Source organism: Lynx rufus, unplaced genomic scaffold (assembly GCF_022079265.1).
Source record: "Lynx rufus isolate CCGP_SWC_20201006 ecotype Redwood Valley unplaced genomic scaffold, mLynRuf1.p SCAF_12, whole genome shotgun sequence".
NCBI lineage: Eukaryota > Metazoa > Chordata > Mammalia > Carnivora > Felidae > Lynx > Lynx rufus.
This window is the reverse complement of record NW_025814826.1, coordinates 64,024,027-64,051,012: the sequence shown is the minus strand read 5'-3', so window position 1 is coordinate 64,051,012 and position 26,986 is coordinate 64,024,027. Positions and strand designations below refer to the sequence as shown.

The window sequence follows — 26,986 nt, the reverse complement described above, 5'->3', positions numbered from 1 at the left end:
GATTTATTATCTCTGTCTCTCTCTCTCTCTCTCTCTCTCTCTCTCTCACGTACGTACATGCACACACGCTGCCATGAAGACCTTGTTCCAGATGCCACGCAGAATTCCTGCTTTCTACGTGGCAGTTTACGTATCCAGACCACTTTCTGAAGCTTTGTAAGAAGTGGGGCTTGATTCTTGAAAGAGAAGCATCCAGTATTTGCTCCCAGAGGTGCTTTCTTGCCCTCCTTAGGTCACACGGATGGACAGCAGGTGTAGTCCTCCGGTCTCTGGTTCCGGAATTGGCTGCGTGGGTCGTTTTCCCATCAGACCTGGTGTGAGAGGCGGGTGTGTTGGGGTCCACACTTCAGCACGAGTGTTCCCACATCCCATTCTGAGCCTCGTTAGGAAGTCTGGGTGTAGGACCCAAGAATCTGCTTTTGTGTGCTTCCTACGTGTTGTGTGTTGTGTCAGCGACGCTCCTTGCCCCGAATGTTGAGGAAAGCTGGACCACCCACAGTGTGGTCCCAGCCGTGCTGTGGTTGGGGAGATTTAGGATAACGTCCTGCCCTCGTCCCCAACGTGTTCCTCCCTGCCGCTTCACGCTGCACGGGTCATGCCTCGTTCTCCGCACCTGGTGCCATCCGCAGTGCCGGACGTTTCTGGAAGGGCTCACCTGGCCGGCCTCGTTAGGTTTCTCTAACCACAAGCAACATGTTCTCTCCCCCCATAATCGATGCCTGTGCTCACACTTGTTCGTGGTACAGGTCCTGTCCTGGGTGGCTTTGCTCTTCCTTGTTGAATTCTGCCCCCCTTCCGTGGTCACACTCTGGCTGCAGCTCTGTTTTCTGATGCTGTCCCTCTGTTCGTTAGTTCCACATGTACTTGTGAACCTCTACTGTGAACCGGCCACCGGGTGAGCCGTGGAGTCTTCAGAAAGCCGTAAATAGACAGGACTCCTATTTCCAAGGGCCCTGAGTTTCTCTACCCTCAAGGAAGAATGAGTAACGTGCTTGATTTTCCAAAATCGTGTTTCCTCATTACTTTAATAAGACCCTACTGGCAATGAAAACAGTTTAATACTTCACAAAAATCCATTTCGTTAGTTACCATTGCACATCACTCTCTTGTTTGGCTTTTCCTTGAAGTACGGAAATCCAGGCTGTGAGAGGCAGTGTAACGTGCATTGTGGGTAACTCAGCAGCAGGTGGAGATCGTTCCAAGATGGGGCTCCCTGACACAGCAGCTCTGTTCTCTGAATCTCATAGCTTGTTCTTGTTAATCTGAGCTAAACATGGTCTGCCTGGGGATTACTGGGTCCTAGAACATTGTGGCTGAGAGGGAATTCAACTGTCGCTTAAAAACAACACAGGGGCTGGGGATCCCTGAGCAGTAGGGCCCCCTCTTTTGCCTGGACACTCTCTGTGATGGGAGGTTCGTTGCTTCCCAAGGTGTGAAGGTGTGCTTCGCGAGATGGGCCCATCCCTAGCTGGGCAGATGTGGGGTTCCAAGTCTCCCGGAAAGGGCAGGACTGTGGGTGATGCTCAATAAAGATCGTTCTGAATGAATGCAAACCTGAGGCAACAGTAAGTTCACCACATTCTGTTTCCACTCTCTCCCCTGGCTGTGCCTTCTGTAATAAAGTTGACAATAGAGGCGCCCTGGTGGCTCAGGTGGTTAAGCATCCGACTTCGGCTCAGGTCACGGTCTCACAGTTTGTGGGTTCGAGCCCTGCGTCAGGCTCTGTGCTGACAGCTCGGAGCCTGGAGCCTGCTTCGGATTCTGTGTCTCCCTCTGTCTCTTCCCCTTTCCCTCTTGTGCTCTGTCTCCCTCTCTCTTAAAAATAAGTAAACATTAAAAAAATTTTTTTAAGTAGCTAACAATAGCCAGCATTTATCAGGGTTCATTCTGTGCTGGGTTCTGAATGCCTTATATGTGTTAACATTTTTTAATTTAACAACCCCATGAAGAAAGTATTATTATGGCTCCCATTTTACAGAGGAGGATGGTGAGGCCCGGGTGAGCAGGACCCAGCCGGCTGCGCTCCACAGACCGACCCCGCTCTCTCCCCCACCCGCAAGGAAGGCCACTCTGAAGCGTGTGTCACATCGTCTCTGCCAGATGCAGCAGGGGTCCTTGGCCTACCCTCACCTTTCTCTCAGGTGCCCGTGCCCCAATCACGCTCGCCAGGTGCCAGCTGCCCCCACACAGGTGCCAGCCTCCCACCCACCTCCCCTCTGGAGACCATCAGGCTGTCCTCTACAGCGAAGAGTCTGGTTCTTGGTTTCTCTCTTTTTTCCCCTTTCTTTGCCTGTTGGTTTTGTTTCCTAAATTCCACGTATGAGTGGGACCATATGGTATTTGTCTTTCTCTGACCTGTTTCACTTAGTGTTGTGCTCGGTAGCTGCATCCGTGTTGTTGCAAATGACAAGGTTTCGTTCTTTTTTACGACTAATATTCCATTCTCTCTCTATATATTTGTATTTATATTTTTATGTTTGTATTTATACTTATACACAGCACATCTTCTTTATCCAGTCGTCAGTCGGTAGACCCTGGGGCTGTTTCCATAACTGGGCTGTTGCAGACCATGCTGCTGCAAACATCAGGGTGCACGTATCCCTTCTCCTCACTTTGACCTCCATGACCTTGGACCAGGCACGGCCTCATCGCTCAGAAGTCTGCCTTCCCAGGGCCATCTTCCCCGAGCACCCAGGACTCCTTCTCATAGTCCTCAATCACCCTCCCTGTGACTGTCACCTGATTGCCCTGTCCCAGTCTTTTTATGTTTTAATGTTTATTTATTTTTGAGAGAGAGAGAGAGAGCAAGAGCAAGCAGGGAAGGGGAAGAAAGAGAGGGAGACACAGAATCCCAAGCAGGCTCCAGGCTCCGAGCTGTCAGCACAGAGCCCGACGCGGGGCCCAAACTCACGAACTGTGATATCATGACCTGAGCCGAAGTCGGACACTTAACTGACTGAGCCCCGCAGGTGCCCCTGCCCTGCCCAGGTCTTGGGCATTGTGAGGACAAGTCAGCTTTTCCACTTAGTAGGCGTAGTACCTGGATGTGCAGGAGGCCTTCAGGGAATGCACGTTGGGAGTTGAGCATCTCAGGGCCACACCAAATGTGGTCGAATGGTTGTTGCTTGCGCGGATGTGGTGGTGGTTGTGGTAGGGAGTTAGTGCAGAGATGTCTGTGGATGTGCCATCTGGTGTGTATTGTGGGTCGGGTGTGTTGGTGTGTATGTATTATGTGTGTATGGTAGGTGTGTGTGTGAGGGGCGCCTGGGTGGCTCAGTCGGTTGAGCGTCCGACTTCGGCTCAGGTCATGATCTCGTGGTCTGTGAGTTCCAGCCCCGCGTCGGGCTCTGTGCTGACAGCCCGGAGCCTGGAGCCTGTTTCACATTCTGTGTCTCCCTCTCTTCTCTGCCCCTCCCCTGCTAGTGCTCTGTGTCTCTCTGAAAAAATAAGTAAAAATATTTTAAAAAATTAAAAATAAATCGGTGTGTGTGTGTGTGTGCATGCTTGTGTCTGAGTGTGTCCTGGGTGTATGGGTGTCATGTGAATGTGGGGCGTTTTGAGTGTGTGCCACATGGGTGCTGTGTGCACCTGTAAGCTCTGGCTCATTTGTTACGCAGCAGTAGCTACACCCACTAAGAATCCATACACCTTCTACTTGGAGAAGTCAGTCAGTTCTACTGTGTGGGCAATGAAGGTATTGCAGTGACCGCTCTCTGAGCCATTCGTATATTTACGAACACTGTTGTTGTTGTGGCTTATTCTCTCGTAAAGCTGGCATCTTCTTGCCCAATGTGAAATTTTTAAAATGAAATGTGACTTATATTTTATTTTTTTAAATATTTTTTCCAAGTTTTTTTATTTTTATTTTTTTTGAGAGACAGACCAAGAGAGTGAGCGAGAGAGGGGCAGAGAGGGAAGCAGAGAGGATGCTAAGCAGGCTCCTCACTGTCCGCTCGAAGCCAGACGTGGGGCTCGAACTCATGAACCGTGAGATCATGACCTGAACTGAAACCGAGAGTCGGAAGCTTAACTGCCTGAACCACCCAGATGCCCCTAAAACTGGTCTTTTAAATGTGAGCCCACCTTCCTCATGGACTAACTGGGTATTTGGTTATAATGAATCACATGGTCTTAAAAAGGAGCACGCAGCTTTCCACCAATAAGCTGTGTTTGCATTTACTAACAAGTTCTAGCTTATTAGTCCTGACTAGTGGGACGGGAGGGTGCATCTTCCCAGGGGAAAGCAACATTTTATGTGGTATCCTCCATACATTAATTTTTTTTTTTGGTATAAATATTAATTCCCCAGGAAAACACTGCCCCAGCCATTCTGCCAGCAAAGGCCTGAGGTGGAAAACTACCACGTTCAGGCTCCTGGCTCAGTGCTATTCTTGTGCACGGCCGTGCCACCCCCTGGGTGCGCCGGGGCCAACGCTGCCCGCCGCAGAGACCTCTGGCGGAACGCACGATAGAAGCGTGCGGTTTGGCATGTGGCTTGAATGTTAGTCGCTGTTGCTCTCCCTCTGCTCCGTACTGTGTAGCATCCTCCCAGAGTCAGGGATCAGGGAGGGTCAGGAATTATTGACCCTGGTAACCCCAAGCAGGAGTCGGATGTCTTTGCTGGCTCTGCAGTGTTTGAAGGATTGAGAGCAGCGTAGGACGAGGAAGCGGGGATGATGGAACTGTCCCTATGTTTCGTGTGATAATGAAACCAAGTGCAGAGTGGCCTCCTTTGCTGGCCGTCTCTCCAACTCTTACTGGAAATGCCTTGACCTTAAAATTGAGTGGTGGGACGCTGACCTCGGCTAGGTCAGGTGCGCACCCCGAGGGCTCTCCCTTTAGGGAGATGGGTTTTCAGCACACTTTGTGAGCCAGGCCTTTCAAGCTGGGCTCGTCAGCTTGAAATTCCATCTTGCAGGATTTATAGAGGTTGTGTTCTCAGATCTGCCGCATTTCAATTGGGTAAGTGGAATTCTGCATCTTCAGAAACGGTTCCCTGCGTGGCACCTTTGCCAGAGCTGAGATACAGAGTTAAGAGCATGTTAGTGTCTTAGGCTCTTATTCTTGGGAGCTGGCCTGGCATGACCCCACTGGCTACAGCGAGGTCGGGCTCCGAACCACAGCAATGGTGGTCTGGTCATTGAGGCATCTGGGGAGCCGAAGGAAGAGGGGCTTTGAAAGGAGACCTAGGTGTCAGCTAAGAGAGACCCTCTTAGCTTCTCTCCTTCCTCTCACTCACTGTCCTGTCCCCAGGATCACGTCAGCTCCCACCCAGTGACCACCTGCTGCTTCCCCCAAGAACCTGCTCTTTGCAAGTGATTACCTCCCGTCCTCTGCAGACTCCTCCCGGTAGCTCGTATCACCCCATTATGCATGGTGGCAAACTGAGGCTTGGGAAAAGTGAGGGCACCTTCTAAGGTACACACTGCTTGAGCAAAAGCAAGATGAAGAAGACGGCTCCAGATTAGAGCCTCTCGGATCCCCTTCCTTATCTGTGTTATGCGGCAAGAAGCTTGGTCACAAATTTCTTCTTGGACAAAATCAGGCAACTTACATAAAATACTCTATGCAGCAGCAAGAATATAGTGGGTGCTCCATAAAAGTCACTTCCTTTCCCTTCCTCCAAATCACTGGTATCTAGATGGTTTCATATCCTCAGAAAACAGCCTACCTTGAGTTGACCTTGAGTTTTCCTATGGCAAACCAAGGCTTGGACTATTTTAATTTCCCACCCAACCCTCTTGTGGTTGGCCCTGCGGTCTCCTAGCTTGGAAAATTAGCATTCTGTCAAGTTGGGCTCAGCATCTGCTTGGCAACGGCACCCGCTCCCTCTGCCTACCGTGCTTGGTAGAAAACACATCTGTCCTTGCCACCCCGGGCACCTCAGCACTGTAGAGGTGGTATTTATGCTAACAACGATAACGTCGTTTTCAGTTACTGTTATTAATCATTACGCATGTCAGGACATGTGCAAAGTGCTCCGTGTGGTAGACTCATTTAATCTGTCCATTAGCTATGAGTTTTGTGCCGTTATGAGGGCTCACGTTACAGATAAGGAGACATTAAGCGACACAGGTAGAAAGCAGAAAAGCAGGGATTGTAGCCCCGTTGGCTGTGAGGCACATGCTCATCACTGGGACGCTGTTGCCTCCATGGCACCGACAGATAAGCAAGGCGGTAGACTAACCCGCCTTAGGATTAGGATAACTGGGTTCAAGTCCCTTCCTTCCGGTGTGAGCCGAGTGACATTAAGTGTGTCTTCCTCTCTGTGTGTCTTTTCCTTTAAAGGAAACTCTGAGTGATGACATCCAGTGGGCACACTGTGGTCCTCATTGGTCAGATACTTGGGTCCCCCTCGTGGAAGCCCAGGCTCTCTGTGTTTGGCTGACGTGATCTCAAGCTGTTAATTTCTCTCTTGTTTTTCAGGTAATGAACCAAAAAGATCATGTCTGAAGTACAAGGAACGGTTGAGTTTTCTGTAGAGCTACATAAATTTTATAATGTGGATCTCTTTCAGAGAGGGTAAGTATGCGTCACTCTTTCTATTTGTGTGTGTGTGTGTGTGTGTGTGTGTGTGTACATATACAGTTGACCCCTGAACCACACGTGTTTAAACTGTGCAGGTCCACAGTACATGGATTTTTAAATACAATATAGTATTGCGAATGTCACTTCTCTATCATTTTCTTAATAACATATTCTTTTCTCTAGCTTACTTTCGTGTAAGAATATAGTATGTAATATAACATACAAAATATGTGTAGTTGACTATGTTGTCAGTTATCAGTAAGGCTTCTGGTCAACAGTAGACTGTTAGTAGTTAAGTTTTTGGAGAGGCAAAAGTCCTTCATGATTTTTGACTGCGTGGAGGTGGGTGGGTGCCCTGGACCTCATTGTTGTTCAGGGTCGTGTGTGTGTGTGTGTGTGTGTGTGTTTAATTTTTTTTAACATTTATTCATCTTTGAGAGATAAGAGAGAGAGAGAGAGAGAGAGAGAGAGAGACAGAGCGTGATTAGGAGAGGGGCAAAGAGAGGGAGACACGGAATCCAAAGCAGGCTCCAGGCTCTGAGCTGTCAGCACAGAGCCTGACGTGGGGCTTGAACCCACGAACCATGAGATCATGACCTGAGCTGAAGTCAGACGCTTAATCGAGTGAGCCACTCAGGCGCCCAATGGGGTGTTTGTGTGTATTTTTCCTGGCAGGGAGTGGAGATGATAAGGGCAGGTTGTAGGGCATTTGGATTCATGAGGAAAGGATTTTCATTATTTTTCCTGTCAAGTGTAAAATCCAAATGTTTAGTACAGTTGAAAATCACCCATATATTGACAGACACTTGAGAACGCGAATCTCTCCCCTCCCTCCTGCCCTTTCGTCTATCTTCTCTCCTCCGAGTTGCTATTTCCATTGCATACAGTAGTCAGTTTGAGGGGGAAGTGAATTTATGGGACATGAGGCTTGCTTGGGTAGCTCTGATGATAAAAGGTGTCTGCACGACCAGCATGTGTGGGGCCATCTCCCAAAGTTGCGCATCGTAAAACCTGTGCCTCCATTTCTCACAGACTGAAAATGTATGATGTCCTCTGTAAGTACAGAAGTAGAACGTAGTCGCTTGCAGTGTTTGAGGACATACTCTGATTTTGGCGTTTCACACGCATGATCGCATTAGGTCGTCACGATAGACTTACCTCTCAGGGTCACTGCAAATAATAATAAGGTGAAATGCTTACGTAAAGCATCCAGACCCGGACCAGGGCCGTGTACTCACAGTGACTGCTACTACTTTCCTTGTGTTGCAGACCAGGGGGACTAAGTTCATAGTAACTGAGTTTGTGATGTGTTCAGGTTAACAGAGCCAAACAGGAGGCATCTATGTTGTGGAAAACCACCTCTGTGCTTCGGAGCCAAAATATAACTCGAAGACAGCGTTTGGGTTAAAGAGGAACAATAGCTTTATTGCTTTGCTGGGAAAAGGAGGCTGAAGCAGGCTATGGCCTTCAAAAACTTGCAAGTCTTCCCAGAGGACGGGGCTGGAGTGTTTTATAGGGACATACAGGATCTAGCCGCTTTCGATAGGAATGGAGTATGTGCTGCCAGCCTCCTTAGTCCTTGGTCTTTTTCAGGGATGGTACCACATTCCTGAAACCAAAGAAGGGAGGAGGGGAGGCTTGCGGAAAAAAGGAAAAGGTTACTTTAAAAATTAAGATTTGCCCAAGCATTAGTGCAGCCGTTGTGATTTTTGTTCAACTTTATGTTTTTAAGCGGTTCCATCTAAACGTTTGTTTTTGCTCTGTAACCAACCACCTTAAACCTTAGTGGCTTAAAACAACAGCTTTCGATGTAGCTCATGTATCTCAGGGAGGGCAGGCGATGGGAGCCGGGCTCCAGTCGGGAAGGTTCTACCAAGCTGGAGCAGGTTGTAGGGTATTCTGGATTAATGAGGAAAGGATTTTCATTATTTGTCTCACCAAGTGGAAAATCCAAATGCTGGAGGCAGCAGGCGAGCCGGGCTTGTCTACCTGGCAGGTAAGTCCTCCGAGCAGGAGTGGAAAGACACACAGCCTCCTGCCAGCTGTCCTCAGGCTTGCACGGGGTGGTTTCTACCCTGCACAGGTGGCCTTCTGCTGGCCAAAGCCAAGTGCGAGAACAGTCTGGGTTCAGGGTAGAGAAACAGAGACAGTCTCTTGATGGAAGGGGACCAATCTGTGACACTTTGACAATCTTGCCACCCAAGGTTAGTCTCCAGGTTCAAAAGGAGGCTGAAATTAATGCTTCAAGTGCCTCTTATATGTTATGGCCCCTTCTTACATAAGGTAAAATTCGGTGGCCGAGCCGTTTTGGTGGGCGACCTGAATCAGATGGTGAGGGGAAAAGGAAACGATCCTGGGACCAGTTCTGTTCCAGGGACAGGGGCGCCTAGGAGTTCTGGAGCTGGATTTTTGAGGGAGCAAAACTCTGCCTCCTCTGGAAACCCGTCACCGTGGGTCAAGCTCATCGCCCTCCTCACTTGGTCAGAAGTTGTATGGTGGAGTGAGAAGGGTCTGGGCTTGGGGCCGGACCTCCCGAGTCCCGGCTTGGTTACTGCTTCTTGGAGCTCCTCTGGCGTGTCCTTCCACTCTGCCTTTCAGATTCTACATTTACGAGAAGGGAAGCATTTCTGATAATGTCATGTGTCTATCATAGTGTGAGGCACTCCTATTCAATATCTCCTAAATCCTCATAACCAACCAGAGAATGAGTGATATTATCTTTATTTTGACCGACAGGTAACTGGGATCAGGGCAGTGAAATGCTACACACCTGTAACGTAGCAGAGTGGGGCTCTGGGGCTGAATTGCTCGGGGTCTGATAAATGAGCCTGGTCTCCAAAGTGGGCTGCCTTCTCCCCAGGGCTGCACAAAATATCCACCAAGATGTGGGCAGAAAATACTAACACTTCTGCTTACGATGGTTTTAATCAAAACTAAGAGAGAAATCAAGCTTCGCTAATAATTAGAATCCACACTGATCCTGGAAACCTTGTTGTGTCCACACGGCACACAGTGACGAATCCCACTTAGTAGCTCCAGCATCAAATAAAAGAGGGCTGTCCCACAGCACACATGAGCTGACGACCTCACCCTCGCAATGCAAAATACTGCAGTTTGTGACTGGGCAGTTACCCGCACCTGTAAATTGTTTTCTACCTTTAACTGCACCAACCGTCACAGACTAGCAAGTGGCTTCAGAACAGATACCGTAAGGCCGTCATGAATTGAAGGTGGCATTAATAATTAAAGCATAGCAAACAGCAGGAATGACAGAACCACACTGGTCCTCTCTTGCACAAGCCTGGTCACACACACGCGGAGGTGGAGTGACAGGCTGATCAGATGCCCAAATTAGCAGACTGAGAGATTTGAACTCATTTAAAACAACGATCTGATATGTGGCTTTGTCACCATAATTATTCATAACGCACCTTGTCCTGATTGTATTCTGGGCCTTCAGGCATTGACGAGGTCTTGTATGAGATCATATCCATTAGCAAGACATTTCTAGGGACACATCCAGAACTCAAAGAGGGCCCCGTGCCGTTGGTTAAGGGGGTTACAAGACGAGCGTGGAACCCATGACTCTCTCAGCAAGCCTAAGATCCTCTAGATCCATGTGTTTTGGGGAGTCATTTTGCGTAACCCTGCGCTCACCACCAAAGTCTGATATTTATCCGAACATTGAATCACTGCACTATGTATATTTTTAGTAAGAGCAAAAAGGTTATGTGTTCCTTTAATATAAAAGTAATTGATTTTTAAAACATGGATTATTACATTCCTTCTCTGATCTTTGCAAAGACCTTTTTCTATACTTATAATGCACATCGCATAGGAGTATACAACTGTACGTGCATGTGATTATAAATAAATGTACATATAGTGGGGTTGCACGCTTGAAGACGTTTCTACTTTATGAAATCACTGGCACTTGGTGGCCACTGGTCTAGTGGGACAAGGGATCTCACAGATTTCCTCCAGCTCCTCATGCTAGCACTCTGTGGTGTTGGACGTTGATGTGCATGAGGGTATTATCTTGTGACTGAACATGCTTGAGGGTGGGCTTCATAGCAGCTATGGCCGTGGACAGGTTGGGACGTCCATGGGTGGCCGTGGACAGGCTGGGACGTCATTAGGTGAAGCAGTCAGACCTCTTACAGGGATGGAGTGGGTTCTAAGATCTCTAGGGCCCCATCAGCAATAAGACCTTGACATTAAGAGCCCCCAGTCCCCTAAGCCCAGTCTGCAGGGAGTCGCGGACGGGCTAAGCGTGGTGCCAGCCAGGATTCTGCATCTGCCAGAGGGGATCCTGACAGGCGCGGTCTGTGGTGCTCAATCACTAAGGATTTTCCTGCCCTGAATCCTGCAGGAGCCGTGCTCACAGTGAGATGTAGTTACCTTACCAGCAAGCACTCCATGGGGGAGTGATGACCGCCATCCAAGCCTAGTGGGCAAGTTGCCCACCGCATGAAAGAAAACGGAGGATTTCCACAGGCCATTCAAGGAAAAGAAGGCAGCATCTGGGGAGGCTGGCCCATTTTGGGGGTGTGAGGATGTACCTCAAGACTCTCCAGGAGGTAGAAATTAGAGTTGGGGGTTGCAGAAGAAGGAGTGTGCCCTTAGACTGAATTTGACTGTGGCCGTCCAAGTTACAACTGTTTCTCCAGTTGATGAGAAATGCCCCTTGTACCTCCATCCGACGTCCCAGAGCATCACTGCCCGTTGTGAGATGCTGGACCAGAACCACGTGGATGCAGAACTGAGCATATTGCTCGAGATTTTGCCCCGACCGGGGATTATTTGCTTCTAGCACATTTTAAAGACTTTTTTTTTAAACGTTTATTTATTTTTGGGACAGAAAGAGACAGAGCATGAACGGGGGAGGGGCAGAGAGAGAGGGAGACACAGAATCGGAAGCAGGCTCCAGGCTCTGAGCCATCAGCCCAGAGCCCGACGCGGGGCTCGAACTCCCGGACCGCGAGATCGTGACCTGGCTGAAGTCGGACGCTTAACCGACTGCGCCACCCAGGCGCCCCTAGCACATTTACATTTGTGGATGGTTTTTCTAGTCCCAGAATGCATGTTGCCTTTGGGTGATGTTTGCTTTGAGCAAACAGTCAACTTGCATTTATCCAAAGTCTACATTGACTGAAGACAATTCCCAAAGGAAAAGCCTCTCCTGAAACCGGTCAACAGACATTGGTGAATTGTCAACCCGTGCTCGGCAGCAAGACTCGTCCTGACAAAAAGGCAGGGAGGCCTGGGGAGCCTGGCCTGGGGGTCAGACCTGAACGTGAAGCCAGACTCTGACACTTGTAAGCTCTGAGGGCGTGAAAATATCCTTTCAGAATGCAGAGAGCCACCGTTTTGTCACCTGTGAAGTGTCTATGACACAGTCTCATGGGGTCATCAGAAGTCTTATGGTATTAGTTGCACTAATTAATACACGCAGAGCACCTAGCGTGGTGCCTGGTATCTCCCAGGTACTGTCTACGTTGTCATTCCTACTAATGAATCCTTGCCCCCTGCTTGTCCTTAATGTGATTAACGGAGTCACCATCCGAAAGGGTTGGTGTGCCGGCTGTGCCTTCCTGGGTACAGCCCTCCAGCTTGCTCGCGCTCCCACCCCTCACACCCCGAATGGTTTGACCTTAAACTTCTGTGCCTTATTGTCTGTGCTCGGGTCAGTCTTGACCCTTGTCCTTCTAATACCTACCTCGAAAATTCTACCCTACCAAGCTCCACCTTAAATATAACCTCCTGTGCAAACTATTTCTGTACATTGATATTTACCTACTGCATTCAGCCCAGTTTTTATGAACACCTCGTTCCCATATTCTTAAAGCCTGTCTGTCTTGTTTTACTCTGCCGTCCACTCACACAGTCATTGCTATAGACGCTAATGAGCATACACTGTTGTAATAGGCTCTAGAAACGTGGAGATGGGAGACTTGTGCCCGCAGAGTGTTTACCGGCTGACGAGGGAGGCAGACACACACATAGGAAATGGCCACGATGTGCGGTAAGTTCTGTGACAAAGACAGGCTTGGGGTGCTGTGCAGAGAAACAGCAGAGGAACGCCAGCCTGTGGGCAGAGTCAGAGGAGGGGCCCTGGCAGTGGATCACACAGAGCTGTCGCTTGAAAGGTGGGTGGCAGTCAGCCGTGCAGAGGACCTGGAAGGGCAGGACCACAGAATGGCCCGCTGGTGTCGGGAAGCGGAGCCTACCCAGAAGGCCACGGTGAAGTGAACAGAAAGAAAGAAAGGGGGGAGGGGGATCACAGAACTTAAGAGAGCCAGTCCCTCCTTCCACTGGCCACTATAGTGATGTTAATGTCACAGACATGCTGAGATAACAGTGGTTGTCCTTTCTGGCTTTGTTCTCTTGTCAAATGGCCTTAGGCTCCTTCAGGGTAAAGACCCAATCCTATGTGACTTTATATGGCCAGTGCCCAGCCCAGTATGGGGCCTGGTGCCTCCTAGGAGATCAATGACAGCTTGTGTTTGCCTGGGTCGAACTTTCTGCTGCTTTCAGAACTTCCTGCAACTCAGGTGGGGTCACGTGGATCTTTATTAAATGATATTAATCATGAGAAAACAGTTCCTAATTCCTAATATGCTATTTATTTTTTTTAAAGTTTATTTATTTTTGAGAGAGAGAGAGAGAAAGAGAGTGTATGCACGTGGTGGGGAGCGGCGGAGAGATAGTTGGATGGAGGATCCGAAGCAGGCTCCGTGCCGACAGCACAGAGCCTGATGTAGGGCTCGATCCCACAAACCATGAGATCATGACCTGAACCAAAGTCGGACGCTCAACCGATTGAGCCACCCAGGCGCCTACCCCCACCCCCCAATGTACTATTTAAATCGATGCACCTCAAAGTGTGGCTAGTCACCATTCTGCTGCTGTTAGAGATGCAGAGTTTTGGTCCTGGCTCAGATATAACCAAGTCAGGATGGCTGGTTGTGAGGCTGAGAAAACCATGTTTTCACGTGTTTTCCAGGTGAGTCTGGTTGAACAGCGCAGGACGTTTCTATGACAGTGTCGGACTAGGCCATGTGCTAGAATCATCGGCAGAACCCAAAAATCTACCCTGCAGACTAATTAAATAAATAATCTCTAGGGCGGGACCCCAGGCATCAGCACTTGTCAAGTTTCCCTGTAGGAGACCAGACCTTGCCTCCCTTTGCACATACAAGCCCTTTGTTCACGAACCCATGGAGAGCCCGTGTTGGCTTTCCAGTGTGGATTCTGGAAGCCAGAGTGGAGGGTTTTATTTTATTTACAACTATTTTCTCGTAAGGAAATACGTAAGTGGACAACTAAGCGTAAACCCATTATGTGGATGTCCTAAGTCATCAATTTCTTATATCTCATTTGTGCCTATATATGAGGTTGTGAACCTTCATTCCTACTACTGTTCGCCGAAAAGGGAGCTAGCATTTGTCCTTGAAAACGTATTCATATTTGACTTTAAATCTTAAGTCAGACAAAGCTCTACATCAAACTGACTTTCTTTCAGAGTGCAGGTTTTCCCCGACGGTCAGATTCATCTCCTGGCCTTTCCTCCACACCTCCTCTTCAATATCACTTAGAAGATTTTCTGCCCCGGAGGTTGTAGATGATTACAGATAAATTCTGTCGTCCCCACACAAGAGTTGCACGAAACGGCCCGCAATCAGTATTATCAGATCTGATGTCTAAGGTCAGACACCCATGGAACTATTAGGATTGAAAACCACTTTGAACGAACTCACACGCCTTTTCTCTACCAGAGTGAACACGGTTGAGCCATAAGTCAAGGGCCTCCTGGAAGAAAATGCCATCTTGTGTTTATGCCTCGACATCCCCACCAGAGCCTAATGGCCAGCGACAGCCAGCTCCCTGTGAAATGAGTTAACCAGCCCTGATGTGCCTTAATAGACTCAGAAATACAATTATCTTTACTCGCCAGAGATCAATTAATTGATTTGTCTGGTTCTGTCAGAAACAATCCTTTCCTTCACTTCTCTTATTAAAATATGTTGCGATCCTTCCCATTCATTCCCTCACTTTTGAAAGGGAGCAGGGATTATAAACGGTTGCGAGCCCCATTGGACATGCAGCTTTGCCGGGTAGAGGAGCGCCCCAGCTATGGCCCAGGGAGTTCGGGGTGCATGTGAACCCACCGGGTGAGCGTCTCCAGGGCTTTGGCTTTGACCAGGGCACATTTGCTGCAGAGACAGGGCGAGCGCCCTGATGAGCGGTCAGTGGGTAAGAGGCCATGGGTCTAATAATACACCAGTTCAGTCCTGTGACTCTCCACATGTGCAAGCCCACAGACGCCCTTTGTGTGCAAGTCAGTGTGATTTAGGATTTCTATCACTCAGAGTCAAGGGCTCCATCTAGCAGGGGGAATGTGGGTAGGCTCCAGAGTCTCTAAGAATAAAATTCCTTATTATTGTTTTAATAAGAATTTGATCTCCCTGTAAACAGTCATCGTTAGAAGTTTTCCTGTGACGGTGGCTCAAGTACTGATGTGTAAGTTGGACATTCTGGATTATTTTTCCAGAAAGTCCACATTCCTGTCAACAATTGCCCTGTCTCATTTTTCTCTTCTTTTGCCTTTGCATCTGTGACTTCCTGAGCCTGCTGCTTTAAGCCTTTTATCCTCCTAACCCCTGGCTGAGGACATGCTCAGCAGGCCTGTGAAGAAGAGACCCTTCCAGGGGGCTGAGTGTGGCCTGTAGAGGTGAACATGCCTCTGGTGAGCTGCCCACAGGCCTGTGTGCCCCCTGGGGGCATCACAGAAGAGGCAGAAGCCCCTGGGCAGTGTGGCCCTTTCTAGTTTTGAACTCAAAGTGGTTACAAGAACACAAGGCAGGCCCCTCAGGGGAGCGAAAGGCGTCTGGTCCTGAAGGCGATAGAAGGAATGAGCACAGACACATCTTGATTTGGATTCTGTGTCTTCTGTTATCAGCCGGCTGCCCACAGGCAAGTTGCTAACCTCTGGTCTCTGTTCCTTCCGTGGTTTTGCAGGATCGTTGTTGGAAGCCAGCGAGGTCGTATTTGTAAAGCTCCTCGGTAGACAGAGGTCTGGGCCCTGCAGTGCTAGCCGAGATGGCCTGAAAGGGGCCGCTGATCTGGCCAGAGTCTGAACTGGGCCTTCCTTCCTATGTTTTAATTAGGTGCTTTTTTTTTTAAGTTTATTTATTTTGAGAGAGAGAGAGAGCATGAGAAAGGGAAGGGTAGAGACAGGGAGAGAGAGAATCCCAAGCAGGCTCTGCACTGCCAGTGTGGAGCCCACACAGGGCTTGAACCCATGAACCCTGAGATCACGACCTGAGCTGAAATCAAGAGTCAGACGCTCAACCGACGGAGCCACCCAGGCGCCCCTGAGCAGATGCTGTATAGTCACGACCACTAATCCCCCAGGAAGGGGTAAAGTCTTCTTGGTTTTACTTTTTTGTTTTTTGTTTTTAAAGTTTCCAGTGGAAAATCTAAATGGACTCCATGCTGATCCGTATGGGCCTCCGTGGGAGAGACTCTGCTTCCTGTTCTTCGCCCCATATTTGAGGTCTCCAAAGTGAAAAAGCCACATTTATTTTTGTTCCCAGCCTTAATGGGATATAACTGACCTATAATGTTAAGTAAGTTTAAGGTGTATGTGTGCTGATGCCACACGCGTGTATATTGTGGAAGGTCACAGTATCTTTTAGCAACTTCCAAGTGCACAACACGTTTCTGAAGTATTGCTTTGGGAACTCCCGTAAAATGTCCGTAGAGCTCTAGTAAACCGCAGATGTTTCTTCTCTAGAAGGTTCTGTGAATGGATCTTGGGTCAGAGGAGAAGGTGTAAGGGAGTGAGGTCCTTGAGGGCTCCTGTTTGATTTTTCTTCTTGTCCAATATTGCTCAAAACGCTATTTTATATACACATGTGTTTTCCTTTACAAAATGTAACAGACCAGTTTGTTCTCTATTTTTTCCCTTGCCCTGCTTTTTGTTTTTTAACTTGGAGACGTTTCACTCTTGATAATATGAACCATTTATCCTGAAAATGACTAAATTTGGCTGCTTCTTGTGCTTCAAAGTCACTGGTAATGTTGGTAGAGATTAATACTGTATTTGAGCAAGCACTTTTATCATCCGACACGGTGAGGAAGGACATGACGTTCAGCCCAAGAGTCCTCACTCCCAAGTCTGTATCCCACCTCCTCCTGAACCCCTGTGGGAGGCGCAGTGTGAAGCTCTGAGGATTGAGCTCTCTCTCAGGGACTCTGTGGCATCGGGCAGTGGATCTCCACCCGCTCAGTGGGAGGAGCTTTTATGAACCACAGGAGTCTGGAAATGCGTGTAGCCGAAGCTGGGACCCTCCACGGCTCCAGCGGTCCCACAAGCTGACGTTTAGGTCTCTGAAGTGACTGTTTGGGAACTTCTGGGAAGAGGGGAGTCACCAGTAGAAGGCTGAGCCTTTCCTGCTCTTCCTAAAAATAGGTGAATGTTTGTGTTCATCAACACGCTCTGTGTTTCCCCCAAAGGGTAACATTTTAGGCTTTCTTAGAACAATTCTCTGTAGTTTCATTTGATGAAACCATCTCCTGAATTCTGTCTCAACTCACTAGACTCCACCAGAATTTAACTGGGGAAGAAAATTTTAAAATTCTGGATCACTACAAAATTGATAATTTTGTAACCCCATAATTTGACAGGGAGTGTTATCCCTAAATTGCAGAGGACGCGGGGGCTAACGTGGGTTCGGTGTCTGCCCAGGTATGCATGTGTGGCCAGTGGCCAGAGGGAGAGGTTCTCGGACCCAGAGTCGGGCATTCTGTCTCTACCCTACCAGGCATGTTTGTTTCCCTTGGGTCAGGATGGATGTTCGGATGCTGTGATGTCTTTTTCATCCCTTCTGTAAACACTCTGTACTTCTGCAAACAACAAAACTACCGAGTGCCACACTCAAGGGGAAATCAGACTCAGACTTCCTTTCCTTGCTGCCCTGCACATGCCTGGATATCCTTGCATTGCGAGAGGATGACGTACGGGGAATTGAATCCTCCCAGCCGGTGACTGGCAGGCAAGGGAGGCACTTTCTCAACCAAATGTATCCACACCTCCATGACACAAGTCCTTCCCCTAAATAGAACCCTCAACGATGAGCATTTGCTCCCCCTTTCTCTTACCCATTAGAACTTTCCTGAATGTCATCCTCCTCAAGAGGGAACATGTGGCGTCCCTCCCATAGAATTCCCATACACAGCGCCCCTGGTAAAGCAGATCAGCCTTATTTCCTGTTCCTCTGTTTATGCATTTATAAACTTGTTGATTTACTCATTTGGGGGACGTTGGGCTCTGTGCTACCCTAGGATTTCTGGGCAGAACAATGAGAAAGACAGAGTTCTGAACTCAAGTCATCCACAGCCGACTGTGGGAGTCAGGGATGCAAGTCAAGAAATCGATGTCCCAAACAGGACAGCAAAGCAGGGACAAGGACTGCCCTCCCCCCGACCCTGGAGGCATTGGGACAGGTTGCCTGTGAGAGGGGGCTCTCCCATCAGATAAAGGCTGGGAGGGAGTCCCAGGCATCGAGAACCGCATGTGCAATGGCCTGGAAACGAAAAAGCATGGCCTCTCCTGGGAAGTGCCACGGTGCTCAGGTGCTCAGGACAGCTGCGTGAGGGGGGTCTTTTCCCTAGCATGGGCGGGGTGGGGCTAGCCCTGGTCATGGTGAAGGGCTGATGTGTTGTGTCCCGTGCCTGGGATGGCACTTGTAGATAAAGAGATAAAGGAGGGCTACGGGACAGTCTAAGTAAGGGAGTTAGTGATTGCGGGCATGGTAGAAATGGCTCTTTGGAAGGATACTTAGGGTCTTAGGGTGGGGAAAACGAGGAGGGCAGTGAGGATGGCTCGGAGGGAGAAGACCTGGGAAATGCTGATGCAGAGGAATCAGAAGAACTGGTGCCTTTAAGTAGTGTTGAGGGGGAGAGAGGAGTTGCAGTCGAAATCAGCTGTTGGCTTGAAGGAGCAGATAAAGCCGAGGCAGAGGAGGACCAGGCAGCTGGGGTAGGCGATGTGTGTCCACCAGTCTGGAGGCAACACGGGAGCTGAGTCCAGAGGACAGGCAGGAATCCGGGCTGGGATTCGTCGGCTCGTGGGTGTACTTGAGCCTGGCTCAAGCCCTTCAGGGACCGGTGACCCTTTGGGAGCTCAGACTGTGTGCCAGGACCTTTGGTACGTCAGCTCACTCGGCGCTATTGACAGCCCTGTGAGCTAGGCAAACGGGCCAGCTCATCTTCCAGGTGGGTAAACTGAGGCCCGGAGATACCTGGCTGTATCTGCAGCAGAGTCAGTGTTTGAATTCATGGCTGGCGGTCCTCAAAGCCAGGACTATCGACACTGTTCTTTATTCTGTTGGCAAGACAGACCCCAAGAGAAAAATCACAATTTAAATACATTTGGAGGTGAAGAAACACACGAAAGTGTCTGAGCTAAAGCTGTTGGGGAGGTGTAAGAAGCACCAGAAAAGAGGAGAAATGGCAGAAGTGAAGAAATGCAGAAACGTGAGAGCCTGAAGGAGGGAGCATCCCTGGGGTCACATCCTGCAGAAAGATCAAAGGGTATGGGGACCCAGAGTGTCTTGAATTCGGCCTCCGGTGGTCAAGGCCAGCTTTTGTCAGAGCAGTTTGTCTGTAGATGGGAGCTTGGAGCCAGAGAGCCTGGTGTGCAGAGGCTGGAAGCTGGCCCTGCGGAGGGAAATCTCACCTGCCTCCTGAACTGAGCTGTGCTGTTCCCTGTGATCAAGCCAAGTAGAGCTGATGGGCGTGGCCATGGCCCACTTGCCGCCTCTCTGAACTGATGCTAAAGGGGTGGGAGAGGAGTCCCCAGAGGGCCCCTGGGGGAGGCAAAGTGCATACCAAGGAGTTGGAGCTTTTGCTTGAGGAGTCGGTGCAGGAGGGCTGAGTATGGGATGTTTTAAGCAGGGGGATGATCAGATTTGGACTGGAATGTCATTTAGCCGAAGCGTAGAGCAGAGATTGGAGCAGAGAGGAGCAGTGCCTGCCTGGAAGGGGATCAGCACACGTATGTTTGAATTCATATATACTGGGTGAGGGTACTCACAGGAACAGGGTAGCAATGATGCAGGAGACCTTTACTGAGCTACGTGACAGAGGTTTCTTACTGCGTTCCAAATCCTATTGATTAGCAATTTCTAAGCTTTGTATAAAGCACAAATCCCACCACTGATCTCTGTCTTCCCATGACTTAGTGAGCAGTGGAGCCATAAGGAACAGTGATGAAATGGAACCAGTGTGCTTTATTTATAGCTGGGAAGGTTCCTAATACTCTCCCCTCACAGGGTATTGAGAAAACAGATCGGGCAATGAGGATTAGGCATAGGCGTGAAGGCCAGACTGGGATTTCTTCCCGTCTCTCCCTACTCCCAATGGAGATAAATCTTTAGACTCAAGTGTTTAGAGGCAGCGGGGAGGGAGAGGAAGAGGAGAGACGATGAATGGATGTTTGCGTCCCAGGAGGGGCCTGGGGCCCATCGGCTGAGCCATAGTTTCTGAATACAAGGAATAGGTTGCAGGTTGAAGACCACTGCACATGGTTGTTGGGATTAAGGCAAAGTAACCTTGCCCTTTATTAAAACGCATCCATCCCATTCAACATCACAGGCTTTAACCAATCAAATTGGCAATGTCCCTCTCTGGACATTCACTTCCTGGGTCACCCGGTCCCCTGCATTTAAATACCATTCCTGTGCCACTGGCTTCCCGGTCAATGTCATCAGCCCCTTCCCTCTTCCAGATTTCAGACTTGCCCAGCACAAGTTTGACCGATTATCATCTTGTCTACGTGACACAGAGACCAAACACCCATCTTCCACCTTCCCTCCCAAACCTCTTCCATCAGTCACCCCCCCACCCTTGGTTAATGGCAACTCCGTTCCCTGGTTGTCGAGACCGACCACTTCTTGACTTCTCTCTGTCTCCCTCCTCATGTCACTGCAGCCAGAAATCGTGTTGGCTGTCTCTTCAAAATGCATCCTGAAGATGACATTTCTCACCCCCTCCTGCTAATGCCCTGGTTCAAGCCACCATCTGTCCCATCTGGATTTATACTATCGTCTCCCCTGTCTGATCTCTCTGATGTCACCCTCGGCCATCCCTAATCCATCACAACGTAGAAGCCCGATGATCCTTCTAAAGAGATGCTTCTGTGTTCCAGCTCTCCAAGAGCCCTTCGGTTTGCTGTGAACAAAGCCAGAGGCCCCGTGATGATGCTGTTCTTCCCTCCTTCATGTCCCTCCTGCCACAGAGGTCTCTTTAGTGCTCCTTGATTGTGCCAGACATGATCCCGCAGTAGAGCCTTTGTGCTGATCTCCCCTTGACTCTTCCAGGTCACTGCTGGAGGCCCTCTCCTGTGGTGGGTGCTGCGATGTTCTGGCCAGGGGCTCCAGCTGGGAGCGGCTGGGCTCCCACATCTGGGTCCTTCCCGGGGGGGGGGGGGTGGTTTCCTAGCTAGGAGGTCTCCACCTTGCCCAAAGTTGCATGCACCCCTTCCCTCCACTCCAGGGCTGCTGACATCCAGTGACTGGTTGATGGGTGCCACAAAAGCCTGTTCCCCTTGCCCCCATCAGGGGCATCTGTGACGGACCATCCCAGGTTCTGAGTTCCCCATGGACTGGCCGAATCTCCTGTTGCAGTTATATCTCCGTCCATCCATCTCTCCCGCCCTCCAGTTCTCTCTCTCCCATGGCAGGTGTTCCTGAGATCACTCCCCAATACATGTTTGCACACAGATTTCCAACTCAGAGACTCTGTATCAGGAAACCCAACTTGAAACACCTGCCCTGACCAACCCTCTAAAGCTGCAGTCCCCTCACCCCCACCTACCCTGCTGGTTCTCCGGCCCCACAAACACCGGTAACCTTGCTCCATTTCCATGTTTTTGGTTGGTATCTGCCTTCCCTCACACCGACCGTAGGCTGTAAGCTCCTGGAAGAGGGGACGCCTGGTGTGTTCCCTGATGTCACTCGGATGTCTGTAACTGGGCCTGGCTCATCATAGTTGCTCATCAAGTGTTAACTGAATGGAAGGAATCGAGAGGTAAAGGTTGTGGTTGACACGCACAGGACCGGGGCTGTGTGTTCCCTGCACCAGGGTGGCGGGCACCTTGAGTGTGATGTCCAGGAGTCTGGGGTCCCTTCCAGGACCAGCAGGAAAGCACATCAAAGGTAACTGTTGTAAGCGTCAGGACTTGGTGGTGTGTCGGTTTCCCAGGGCTGCATAATGGAGGGCCAAACACTGGGCGGCTCACCCAAGGCAGTGTCCTTGTCTCACAGACCTGGAGTCTAAAAGTCTGAGATCAAGGTGCTGGCAGAGTCGGTCCCTTCTGAGGCTCAGCGGGAGAATCTGCTCCAGGACTCTGTCCTGGCTTCTGGTGGTCATGTGGTGGTCTCTGATGGTCTTTGCTCTGCTGACACATCCCTCCTGTCTCTGCCTCCATCTTTACGTGGTGCCCCCCGTGTGTCTTTAAACATCACCTTCCCTTGTGCGTGTCTGTCTCAGTGTCCACGTTTCCCCTTTCTCTAAGGACAGTGGTCATTGGATTAGGGCCCAGCCTAATGGCCTCATTGGAACTGAAAAACCTCTGTAAAGATCCTCTTTCCAAATCAGGTCACATTCTGAGGTACTGGGGATTAGGATTTGAGCATCTCTTTTTTTTGGGGGGGGGGCACAATTCAACCCCTAACAGGTGCTATCTCCCAGTTTGTGTAGAGGGAACGGGATTTGGAAACACATGCCAAGGCCTGACCTGTAGGCGGAATGGGGATTTTGTGTAGATTCCGCCCAGATTTGCTCAGCACCGAGAGGGCTCCAGGGCTGCAGGACTTCTGGTGTTAAACCTGTGGATTCCCCGGACCAACTGCAGTGAGCCGCCCGCCCCAGGTGAGGCAGGGCACGGGCTGAGTGATGACCCTGGGGAGGTAAGTAGGTCACATTGCAAGGACGTGGGATGTCGAGACCATGGATATTATCCCATGGAGAGTGGGCACCATAAGGTGACCAAAGTGTATGGGCCTGAGGTCCGGCAGTCCTGGAAAGAAGCTTGGGTGTCACGCAGGTCAGTTGACTGAATATGTGAATAAGAGAGCTGGGCACATTGGAGGGGACTTTGCCTGGTCAGTCCTTAGACAGCTGGGTGGTGGAAGAATCCTCTCAGAATGTCCCATTTCCTGATTCCTCATGGAGGCCTTTTCTCTCTCATAACCAGAATACCCCAAAGTGTGTTCAGGGGAACACTGATCCCACGTGGGCAGCCTGCTATAAACTTCTGGGATTTTCTCTGCCTCCTGCATCACGTTGCGTGTGCACGTGTGCGGATGCGTGCACACACGTGGGGTGGGAGGCGTGATGCTGGTGTTCCAAAGCGTATCTCTTGGAGAATGAATCACTCTTTCCCCCAAGTTGCCTCGTTCCCATCCATCGAAAGGGTGGGTCCGCAGACTTGTTCTGAGTTGGATTCGATTAGCAAGTGGGAATAGTGCAGCGCTTGGAGTTCAGGTTGTCCAGCAGCCTTCTTTTGTGTAAGGAGGATGTGGGTGAAGCAAGGGGGATGGCATTTATATTCATATTAAGTACTTCGTGTAGGATGGTTCCATTTACATCTTTGACATATCATATAATGAGGATACTTCTCAGTCAGATGAGGACCCAAGAGGCTCAGAGATTTTTCCAGTGGCCAGGATTTGGGCTTGGATGTCGGAGCACCTGGGTTTAAGTCCTGGCCCCAAGACCTCAGAATAAATGTCATCGCAGACAGGTTAGTCTATCTCCCTGCATCCAAAAAATATAGATAATGAGAGTTCCTGCCTCCTAGGGTTATTGCAAACAAAAAATTATGTGTGCTTACTGTTCCCGATAAATTTTCGCCCTGTTTATTATTAATCATCATCATCATTGTGGTTATTGCGCAGATTGCCCAAGGGATCGCTACTGCTGGTTGGTGGCACGTCCAGAATTTACACCTGCACCTGGATCAGTGCAATGCTTGTGCATTCCTGCACAGCTGACCCTTGAACAAGGCGGGTTCGGAGTGCACGTTCCACTGGTACACGGATTTTGTACAGCGCAGCACCGTGAATGTATTCCCTCTTCTTAAGGGTGTTCTTAGTACCATTTTCTTCGCTCTAGCTTGCTTTATTGTCAGAATACAGTATACAATACATACAACGTGCAAAGTATGTGTTCATTCTTACTATCAGTAAGGCTTCCAGGTAGCAGTGGGTTCTTAGCTATTTTATAGGAAGTCAGAAGTTTCAGGAGGATTTTTGACTGCACAGGGGTCAGAGCATCCCCCCCCCCCAATTCCCATGTTCAAGGGTCAGCTGTACATGCTGTGCATTGCTGAGTATCTTAGCACTTTGAGTATCTTGGCTTGCAGAAAGGATTGTTTGTATGGGACCACAAAATACCTCTACTGAGTTCGTCCATCCATCTATCCACAGATTTGTTCATTAATGCATTCTTTCATTCATTCGTTCTTCCTCTCATCATACATATATCAAATAGGCAATAGGAAAAGAAAATGAACCAGCTTGGGCTTAGCCCCTGCTATATCCCAGGGACTGAGCCAGGCGTTTACCTACATCATTTCACTTAATTATCCTGCAGGAGCAGATATTATCTTTCCTGTTTTACACATGAGCAAACAGTCTGGCATAAAGAATAAAGCAAAATATCGTACCCGAAATCATGCAGGCTGCTCAGTCTCTGAGCTCTGCACCTGCCCCTCCCCTGCTTGGAGCATCCATCCACCTGCCACATTCTCCCTGGAGCCCCTTCTCAGATTTTCTGGTCTTTTCTCAGATGCCACCTGTCTCAGGAGGCCATTGGATGGCTTAGCCTGGGTCAGGAGCCCCTTCCATGCCGTCCTTTGTTCTTCCACTTCTGCTAACCACCTCCCTGGCTTGTACTGCACGGTCCCATCAATTCCTACTCCCCAGGCTTGCCACCCAGGGCTGGCGCAGCGTGGTTCTCAGCTAAAGTTTGTTGATAAGTAGGTGATTTGGGTTGACATATTTTGACCGTCCTCGCCGGTTTTTTGAACCACAAAGTGGTATTTATTGAGTGTCTACTGTGTAGTTGAGACAGGTCCGGATGCCACTTTCATGGGAGTGACCCAGGCCGAGCAGTCCCTGCTCTCACGGAGTGTCGGTCCGGCGGGAGAGCCAGCCATCAAACCTAAGCTCCCTTTTCTCAGCGGATAATTCAGTTTGGAATGCACGCTGTGATATAAAGTGCAGGTGGCCGTAGAGGTATGCCAGGAGACACCTCATTTCGATTGAGGGCTCAGGAGAGGCTCTTAGAGGAAGTAGCATTTGAGAAGAGACTTGAAGGTTAATTAAAAAATAGCTGAATTTGAGCGAGAGGAAAGAGGCCACGGGAGGGGCAGGCAGAAGGAGGGAGGCCCCGGGCAGGAACACCTTAGTCCAGAAAACACACTGAAGTCCCCACGGCCGCTGGAAGGTGAGCCAGGGCCAGGTTCTGTGTGGCCTCCATGCCCTAGGGAACATCTCCCCTGTGTCACCTTGAGCAGCCTGCCTTTGAGAATTACAGGCAGCCACACAGGACTGAACCTCAGAGCCATTCTTAACCCTTCTCCTTCTCTTGTGTCTCTCCTGATCCTTCTTATCCTTCAAAGGAAGTACCTTATACTTACCTGCACCAGCCTCACTGCTGCCATCCCAATCCAGGCCATGTCACCTCCCACAGAGCCTGTCACTGCCTCCTCCCGGTGTCCCTGGGCCCTCCCCGCCCCCACTCTCCCTGTGTTGGCAGTACGGCAGCCAGAGGGCCCTTTTAGAAGGGGAGCCAGGGAGTGTCTCTTCTCTGCACCAAACTTCCCACGTCCCTCTGAACAGAAGCCCAAGTCCTGGCTATGTCCTCTGAGGCCCTTCGTGACCCTCTGGCCACTCCAAGCCATGGTCCTGTTCTGCCTGTACAGACCCCTGGGGCCTATGGGACACACCTGGGACATTCTTACAGTATGTGTGCACAGCACAGTGTCTCATCTCCCGTTAAGTCTTTGCTCACGTGACCTTCTCCCGTCACGTTTCATACCTGCAGCTTCCTGCCAACCCCCCTCCCCGCAGCAAACCACACAGGTAGCTCATCTGTGGTGTTTGTATTCGTTTGATCCTCCTGCCGAGATGAAGGCTGCCCAAGGACTGGAGTTTACCTGTTCTCCTCACTGGTGGATCTCAGCACTTAGGGTACTGTGGACAGGGAGCAAGGGAGCAGCCACTGTGTGCTTAATACATGGAAGGAATAGCATGGGGAGGGAAATGGTTCACCTGGCATTTTATTTTAAAAAATTCTGTATTTATTTTGAGAGATAGAAAGTGTGTGTATGTGTGTGGGGGGGCAGTCATGTGCCCGAGATCAAGCAGGGGAGGGGCAGAGAGAGAGGGAGAGAAAGAATCCCAAGCAGGCTGCATGTTGTTAGTACAGAGCCCAATGCACGGCTCGAACCCACAAACCGGGAGATCATGACCCGAGCCAAAATCAAGAGTCAGATGCTTAACTGACTGAGCCACCCAGGTGCCCTGTCATTTTATTTTTTTGAAGTTTTCTTTATTTTTTAAAAAATATGCTCTACCCCCAACACGGGGCTTGAACTCACAATCTCAAGATCAAGAGTTGCCTCCTCTTCTGACGGAACCAGCTAGGCTCCCATCTCACAGCCAGAGGGACCTCGTAAAATGCCAAACGAACCAGAAAAGAGCTCACTTGGCATTTTATTTTTTTTTATTTTTTTATTTTTTTTTAAATTTTTAACGTTTTATTTATTTTTGAGACAGAGAGAGACAGAGCATGAATGGGGGAGGGGCAGAGAGAGGGGGAGACACAGAATGGAAGCAGGCTCCAGGCTCTGAGCCATCAGCCCAGAGCCCGACGTGGGGCTCGAACTCACGGACCGTGAGATCGTGACCTGAGCTGAAGTCGGACGCTCAACCGACTGAGCCACCCAGGCGCCCCTCACTTGGCATTTTAGAAGGTCCCTCTGGCCTCTAGATGGGACCCGTGCCACTCCCCCCAAGTGAAAACGCACCCCCTCCTTCCGCACCCAGCCTCTTTCCTTCCCTCCCTTGAGGCAGAGCAGGGGTCTGGCTTCCACGTGAAGCCGCTGAGTAGGGATTAGAGAGTACGACCCTGTCAGTGTGGTCGCTTATTGAACGAGCGAAGGAGGCAGAGGGTTGTGGTCCGGGAAGGAATGCGGGCACTAGTGCTCTGGGTATTGAGTAGTTTATGTGATTAGAAGGACCAGAATGTGACAGAATTGTAGAGATGGGATGGACAAGAGGTGGTCTCTAGGGATAAGGAACTCAGGTCCAGGGGATCCAATAACCCAACCCGGAGCAGGAGAATGTCCGTGGACCAGAGTGACATGGGCAGGGCAGGCGCG

The 26,986-nt window shown here is 49.8% G+C and overlaps 1 protein-coding gene across 1 annotated transcript in view; it reads left to right on the top strand.

The window, feature by feature from the left end:
• The first annotated feature begins 6,445 nt into the window (after window positions 1–6,445).
• Window positions 6,446–26,986, top strand: part of FAM135B (family with sequence similarity 135 member B) — a 183,741-nt gene continuing 163,200 nt past the window's right edge. The window contains exon 1 of the mRNA XM_047073820.1: window positions 6,446–6,522. Within this exon, the coding sequence (XP_046929776.1) occupies window positions 6,446–6,522 (77 nt within the window). The remainder of the gene's footprint in view (window positions 6,523–26,986) is intronic.